At 43.5% G+C, this 8,005-nt stretch overlaps 1 protein-coding gene across 1 annotated transcript; it reads left to right on the top strand.

Annotated features, from left to right (window-relative positions):
- The first annotated feature begins 557 nt into the window (after window positions 1–557).
- On the top strand, window positions 558–6,608 carry LOC309336122 (annexin A6-like). The gene is made up of 6 exons (XM_081851603.1): window positions 558–686; window positions 2,484–2,577; window positions 3,066–3,161; window positions 4,677–4,735; window positions 5,349–5,471; window positions 6,221–6,608. The coding sequence occupies exons 2-6, from the start codon at window positions 2,535–2,537 to the stop codon at window positions 6,278–6,280; spliced, it is 381 nt and encodes a 126-aa protein (XP_081707729.1). The 5' UTR covers window positions 558–686; window positions 2,484–2,534; the 3' UTR covers window positions 6,281–6,608.
- The last annotated feature ends 1,397 nt before the right edge of the window (window positions 6,609–8,005 follow it).

The following is an 8,005-nucleotide window of genomic DNA, read 5'->3' as shown; positions in this document are numbered from 1 at the left end:
CTTACATAGATGTCACATCGGCATACTGAAACTGCAAGCAGAATTATTTTGGCATGTCGCTTTCCTCCCCACCCCCACCCCCCGCCCCATCAACCAGAACTATTATTATTTCCTGCCATATACAAAACCCAAGCCCCTCTCATCTTCCTGTCCCCTTTGCCTTAGATTTCTAATTTCTGCTCCAGTGCTGAATGTTCTCTTTCCCCACAATTCTTGGTCCATCTTTGGCTTGTCCCCCCTCTCTGGAAGCTCCTTGGGGCACAGACCTTGTGTTCTTGAAGTCTTGCGAAACTGGGCGTATGTGTGCATGTGTATGTGATTAGAACATTCTTTACCCCAGGCCAAAGGTCCTTTGCAGATATGTTTCCCTTTCCTTTTCCATTCTCTTTTTGACCCTCTTCCACATCTGAGCATTGGCAGATACACTTTTTCTGAACAAAGGGATATATTTTTCGTTTAGGCGTTTAATTGGACACTTAAAAATATCTGAAAGGCTGCACATGGTCTGAGAAATGAATCTGCTGCCACTTTTCAGGAGCCTGAAGATCTTGGCTTGAGAGATTAGAATGACCTGTTTTTAATCTATGAAATCCTAAGAAAGTGCTGCACAGGCCTATCTCTGACCCTGTTGCCTTCCTCTCTCTCTCCCTCTTTCTCTCTGTTGTCAGGTTGTTGCTGAAACCCTGGTGAGTGCCTGCCATTTTTGTTGTTTGACACTTTATTCAGGACTCATGGGGTGGACTCACACAACAGTGCCTTCCAAACCACAGGAAGGTTTTTTAGAGTGACCATTTGTGCACCGTCAAAAATGAGGATGTGACTTCGCACAAAATGTGCATTTGGTAATTTATATGTACATATAGATGCAAAATTGCTGAAGATTTAAATAGAAGTGCAATACATCTTGCCATAGTGGGAAGACTGGCCAGGTGAGCTTTGTGCAGACTCACATTGCTGTCCAGCTGCTAACAGCTAATGGGCAGCTTCAAGGCTCCTCCTGCTTTCCTTTTTTGGGCTCTTTACCTTTTAAAGTAGGCTTATGTTGGTCAGCTCTTAAAACAGCAAACTGTCCTTTGACAGCCCTTCAAAGGGAGGAATGTCTTTTGCTTAGAGTTGGGCACATGGCCACTCAGAGGTTTGCCAAACCCATCTTAGCCCATATCTCACTGGCTGTTGGGCCTGCCCTACTGCCTGTATTCATCTGGCTCTCCAACCAAAGATAACCTGAAAACATTCCCTTACAGTAGTGGGGGAGGATAAATTATAAAAAATCTACTGTTGGCTTATTTAGGCATGACTTCTCGCCTGCAAAACTGGGAAGGCAAGGGAGGGGGTATGCTTCTCAAAGTACCCAGAGAGGAGCAGAGAATGTCAAAAGTTTGCATAATAACTAGGTAATTAACTGCACAGGGAGGACAATTAAAAGCAATTGGGAAATTGTTAGTGACCTGCTAAGTATTCCAAAACATAAGAGTGCCATTAGTTGTGCTGTACATTTCTCACTACATATGAAGCACATGGGAAGATGAATTGTCATTGCATTGTTGCATGTATTTATTGTCAAAAGGCAGTTTCACGCAACCTTTTTTGGTGTTTGGGAAGAAATGGTTGCTATTTCTGTGTGTTAATGTCCCACAGGTGACGATGCAAAATATGACCTCCTTTTTTACCTGTTGTGGCAGGATTTTTAAAAACCAGCTGAGTTGTCTGTTTAGGGGTAGGAAAAGATGTTAGAGTTACATATAGCCTTGAGGTGTTCATAAGCTTCTCGAGGTTGAGGGGTGTCTTCTGTTATAGACCCATTAGGCCAGGAGTGGGGAACTGGATCTGTCTGGCTTGCCACATTTCCCTCACCACCACAGGCCAAGTTTGACAAGTCAGTCACCTGACATCATTGCCGCATGTGGGCAAAGGCACATTGCTCTGCAAACCTCCAACAAAAAGTGGATTGTCAAGGCTTGCAAAGTGCCCTGCATGGGACTTTTCAGGTATTCCGATCAACTACAGTCCCCTTTTAGCCCACCTGCATCTTGTTACCTGCCCCACACTTGATGTCCTATATGCCTCCTTGTGTAGGACCAATATGTGGCTTAACCAAAACAGCCTTGCAGGCCAAATGGAGAGGCCTGTCAGAGCCCTAATGATTAGGGAGTGTCTCTCAGTCATAGTCACATGGAACCTTTTTGAGCCTGATGGTGATCTCTCACTGGATCAGCTCAAATGGCAATATGTTTAGTACACTTGGAGAGAGAATCCTACTTGGGCAGACTTCTACTTGTTGCCAGCCTTCTCATAATAGTCACAGAAGCTTTTGCTGAACTGCTTTCACAATCTTTGCTGCCATATTAATAGAAGAATACATAGCAACCTTCTTACAGGAATGCACTAGTATATAGGCTCTCAGGAATCAAAAGGAAAATATTTCACTAGCCTGTATCCTTTGCTGTTCTTCCCCATCCCTTCAATCTTCTTTGGTTTCGCAGAAATTGTCCGATGTTTCCGGTGATGATTCGACATCTCTGGAGACACGCTTCATGACCATCTTGTGTACGCAGAGCTACCCCCAGCTCCGGAGAGGTAAACAGGGAGGGAGTGGTGTGTTTGTTGAATGTTGTGGAGCCCGTGCCTAGATGCAGACTCATTGACCTGACCTTTCTCAGGCCGTGTTATTGTAGTTTGGAAAAGGGCAACTATTACCTCCTCAGGGGCTTTGAAGGAAAGAGGCTGCTGATGCAATTGTTGTGCTACAAAAAAGAAAGAAAGAAATTCTCCTGCTCCTCTGATGGAATTCAGGGTTAGGAGGTTTGTTTCACTAACTGTACTTTTCTGTAGAACATCTTGATATTTGATACTTCCCTGTGGCAGCACCTAATCGCCCTTGGACATACTTGACCTTGCCTAACACACTGTAGAAGTGGACTAAGGGCATAGCAGTTTTATGACACTGCTGTTGCCAGTCCCATTGCTCACTGAGGACAGTTGGCTAGTTCCCTAGCTTAGCTTTTAGGTCATTCCAAAGCCGTAGAGGGTTCTGATTTCTTATTCTCTACCTTCAATCCTTGTAGTCTTCCAGGAGTTTGTTAAGATGACGAACCATGATGTGGCACATGCCATCAACAAGCGGATGTCTGGAGATGTGCGTGACGTCTTTTTAGCCATTGGTGAGTGTCTCTTGCACGGGCGTAAAAAAAAGAGGCTTGTGCTTTCCTTGCACATTGAGTGTGGACTTCAGCAAACCTTGCCCTGCCGAACTTGCTCTTGCAACTAGTTCACCTCAACAGTCAACCAAATTTTTATAATATTCCTGAGATGAAGCAAGCTGGCCTTAGTTAAATTTCCTGTTGTATTCCACTTGCAAAAAAATGTGTGGGCTGGTAATTGTAATTTTATGTTGTAAACTGCCCTGAGATCTATGGGTATAGGCAGTATACAAATTTAATAAATAAAAATAATAAAAATAAAGTGTTTCACAGAATTCAGCTATTCCAGTGAATGGTATTAATGTCTAAGAGAGGCTATATGGGTGACTTGCTATGTATCCAGTGGGGACTTAGCTATTGGCCTGCTGAGGAAGGAATGGTATGTGGGATGCCTCCTAACCAGCTGAAATCTTATGTTGGTACACTATGCACCTTTACCAACATTTGTATGCATGTTTCCGGCCTTTTTTTGTACAGCTTTGAGAGCTAGAAACTTGCTCTTGGAGATTGCTGTGCAGATTTCAAACACCTTTGGCTGAGACTTGGCTGTTAGATAGAATCAGTGAATAGGATCTCACTGACACTGTAACCTTTGGCATGGCTCAGCAGTATGTCATATAGGTCTTAGAGGCTTCAAGCACGACCTCTCTTTATCAGCGACTTTCTGCTTGGTTGCAGTATGTTGATTCCCTCAGGCTGCTGACCTGCCTGCAATCTTGTTCTCCTGAACAGACTTTTAAAAATGTACCTTCACCAAGACTAACAGGAAATGGCCGCCACCCGCTGCGAGCTTTGCCACCACTGAGCTCGAATGTGGCTTCTTCAATGGCTGCTTCTCTAGTCATCTTGTAGCGTGTTAGTGGGCCTGTTGAATTCACTGCAGACCCAGAGATCCCCTCCAGTGGTGTCCAGAGAAGGATGCTGGATAGACAAGAAGCCTGGAGAACAGTCATGAGAGAAGCAACACCAGCTGGATGCATTGCCCCTTGCTGCATAGTTAAAACATTTTGCAACATCCTTGCACACTTAAATTTAGCAATTCCCTCACAGAGCAGGAAGTGGCTACCCAACCATCCATATGGCTTTCCTCCTACTGCAAACAACAGAATCATGTGCAGTTTTTCAAAAAATATTTATGGGTTTTTTCTTTAATGGAGATGAGGCAACCACACTATACATTTAGAGCCCTCTGCTTGCAAACCTGGGCTCTAGAAACCTACATCCATCTGTGATTGACCCAGACAGCAAACATGAACCATTTATCCCACCCTGTCAACCAAATTGGACATTCAATACAGTAATTGGGGGGGGGGTGCTTTCCAAGAGCTGTCTTTTCCTCTCCACTCCTTTCTTTCTACACACAAACCAAAAAAGCAACCTGAGACACCGTAGTTCTTTAAAAACATGGGTGTGGGGGTTGCTTGAGATGGGGCTTCCTGTACAATGTTTTCATGTTGCACTGCTCTTTCTTTCAAGTGCGGAGTGTCAAGAACAAGCAAGCTTTCTTTGCCGACAAGCTGTACAAGTCCATGAAGGTAAAAACTACATTCCCTTTGCTGTTTTGACTCTCACCAGGAAAGGGAAGGCTAGATCAGAAGCTTTTAAATTACAATAATAATCATCTGATTGCAAAGTAGGAGTTGGGGTGGTTTCCTGAACGGACCTGCATTTGAGAAGGCCAGGGATGGCTAATTCCTGCTTGTGATTCACTGAAACAATCAGGAGGCCCCTTCAGCAAATAGTTTGTTGCTTGTTCGAAGGGAGTCAATTTGGAGAATTTGTCATTGAAACAGATGCAGCAATGAGAGTCACAGTGCTAAAGGCTTGCATCGTTCTCCCATTTCAAATATAGAGCTTTGCTCTAAAGAGGTTGAGTGGGGTAGCAGCAGCAACCTGAGGCGGCATTGGAATGTGCCCAGCACCAGCTCATCTCTCAATGCTGATGTTCATTAGCAGAACAGAGCATGAAGCTCCCATTCTACCATCTGCCAAGTATCACTGTAAACAACTATCTGGTTGATAGAGCTTGTTGCCACCTTTTCAAAATATTTTGCTGATAGCAATGTGCGGGAAAGTCCCCTCACTTCCTGCCCTTGCTCTCTCTTTAAAAAAATAAATAAATTCTTACTGGTTTTTTGATCTCCCAAGGGTGCTGGCACAGACGACCGAACTCTTATCAGGATTATTGTCTCAAGGAGTGAAATTGATCTGCTCAACATCCGGCGTGAATTTTGGGATATTTATGACAAATCTCTCTATCACATGATCGAGGTAATGAGAGGTTCTGGTTTTTGCCAGCACAAAAACCAGAACCAGAACCTCATGTTTGTGTGCAGTGAGCTGTGCTGACCTTTATGATTTGTTTCATGTACATCTTCGACTGGTTGTACTCACAGCAGCCTGTTCATACCACGTGAATGTTCCACCCAAGCATAGGTGGCAAAAAGAATGTGCAGTCATAGTAAGACTGCTTCACACCATTAGAATTTCCTCCATAGAGATGTGTCTTCCTGTAAGAACAACCGTAGACTAAAATTTGACGCGTATGGTCATATGTGCTTTACCACGATAGCATCTAATCAGACAGCTGCTATGAGTAGCAGATGCCTGATCAATGTGCTTGTACATTTTCAAAATTACCTGGGCTTTTTCCTAGACAGAGAATGAACTGTAACCTTCAAAAGCGGCCCTTCAGGTTTCTTTGAAGAATAACTCACCAGCAAACGACATTAAGGAGATGCTAAAGGAAATATAACATCCACATTAAGAAATGATATCATTTTATGCTATCTTAATAGTTACGGCTTATGCTAAAGAGTCCTAGTAGTTTGAGGCTTCTCCGGCACAAAGTAATGATAGTTAAATCCATTTAAAGGCTGCAGTGTAGATACATCAAAAGACACATGTTGGAATTGCCTTAAAAAGTTCATTTTTAAGTTTCTATATCCTCTGGTTTACCAGTGAGGCTGATCACTTGTAGGCATTTCTGGTTTTCATTTTGTCTTCCTTTCTTTTTGCAGAAGGACACCTCTGGAGATTACCGCAAAGCCTTGCTAGCCATTTGTGGGGAAGAAAAGTAACCAGCAGGTGACTCTTGTGGAAGCTCGTCCTCATGTCTGTGCCGGCGTCACTCGCATATGTGTAGCCTAGATATATCACTGTTGCTTTTAGAAGCATCAGGGGATGTTTTGGATCCACTGAGAAGATTCACATTGGCTGGGAGGGGGGGAAGATATTGCAGAAGAGCTTAACACTGCAAACAACAAAGAACACGGGGATTGCTCAGTCCAGTGGGTGGGGGAGTTGTCTAAACTGGTGCAAAACTAAGTAATGTACACATGTCCAATGAAGTAGCACTGTTGTAGGTATTTTAAACCAAAGAAATAAAATGTTACACGTTGCTGGCCACCGGAAGGCTCTGGTCTGCTTTTTCCCTCTTCTGTTGTAAGAAGAGAACATGTAAACAAGAGACACTGATTCTCAGTAAGGTGCTGGGCGTGCCAAAAGATCTCACTCACATAGTTCCTATGTAGCAGTTCACAACTGTGTAGTCACAAGTGGTGACCCTCTCTTGAGTTAGGCAGCTGCCTGACACAACACAAAATGAATGATATTTGGGGTCTAGTTTCCTTACACTGGACTTCAGAGAAACTTGAAGGCAATATGGCTCTTCTCTGCTTTTGAGTCTCCAAAGCTTAGTGTGACAGAGGTGAGACCTGACCTGTCTCCTAAGCCTGGAGAAAAGAAGAGCTCCGCCCCCATCAGCTTGCAGTGAGCCAGTTGGTATGTTTCAGTTTATCATTTTTTAATTCTTTCTCCACATTTCCACGTCACTTTTTTAAAAAAATTACAAAAGTCCTCATGAAAATTTATCAGCAACTTTGTGAGAATTAAGAAGACGATTATTATTGTTATTTTTAGTGCCTCTCCAGTTAGATTCTGTGTGTCAGGTAGGGCCGGGGAATAATAGTGACAGACCCTCACAGAATTGTCGTCATAAATAAGAACTGTATATTTTACATACCCACATTTAAATGGTTGCTTTTAATGAGGCCATTCTAAGCACCAGTAAACATATTTTGCTTGTGTGAGTTCAGTTCACTCAAGCAAGTAGCTGGCAGGGCTCTCATTTAGCAACAAGATAGGCATGATATTCAAGTTACTCAATGAAACAGCAAATGTATAGGAGCTTTCCAAAGCTAGGAATAGTCAACAAAGAGGCTTGTAAGTGGCTTGCTGATTATTTTATTTGTTCTGGCCTGAGGCCCAGCTGTAGAATCACTCACAACATGACCTGAGTTTCCACCAGAAACCATAAGCTTGAAATATTTGTTCTTGCACATGAGGATTTTCCCCAAGCTGCAGGCATAATAATATATTCAGCTCATCCTTATCAATTTCCGGTTTTCATTTGGGCTCAAGGCTTTAGAAAAGTTCCTTATGACCATGTGAAGGCCCAATGTGGAAGATTTTTGTTTGTGAAGGCCTCTAAATCTGCTTGCAAGAACAACGGGGGGATCACAGGCTTCTCACTGACCTAAGGGGGCTTGAAGCATGGGCCAAGATGGTGCTCTCGCTCACTTCTTCCTCAGCTTCCTAGACTAAGATGGTCCAGAGAGGGGACCATACATCACTATCCTCCCAAACACCACTCCCTCCCCCATTTTATCCTCACAGCGACTCTTTGAGGTGGGTTACACTGAAAGACCATGACTGGCTCACAGTCAACAACTTAGCTCCATGGCAGTGTGGAGATTTGAACCTGGGTCTCCCTAGCCCAAGTTTGACGCACCTAAATTAAGAGA

Source organism: Podarcis erhardii (genome assembly GCF_964252035.2).
Source record: "Podarcis erhardii genome assembly, chromosome: 2".
Classification (NCBI taxonomy): Eukaryota; Metazoa; Chordata; class Lepidosauria; order Squamata; family Lacertidae; genus Podarcis; species Podarcis erhardii.
Note: the sequence above shows the minus strand (reverse complement) of the source record. Positions and strands in the feature narration are given on the sequence as shown.

What these genes read in the sequence shown, in the direction of transcription:
- LOC309336122 (XM_081851603.1), top strand. Translation starts at nt 2,535, where the DNA reads ATGACCATCTTGTGTACGCAGAGCTACCCCCAGCTCCGGAGAG. An exon ending in CTACCCCCAGCTCCGGAGAG is followed by an intron (nt 2,578 to 3,065) that starts GTAAACAGGGAG and finishes CAATCCTTGTAG; the next exon opens with TCTTCCAGGAGTTTGTTAAG. An exon ending in AGCTGTACAAGTCCATGAAG is followed by an intron (nt 4,736 to 5,348) that starts GTAAAAACTACA and finishes TGATCTCCCAAG; the next exon opens with GGTGCTGGCACAGACGACCG.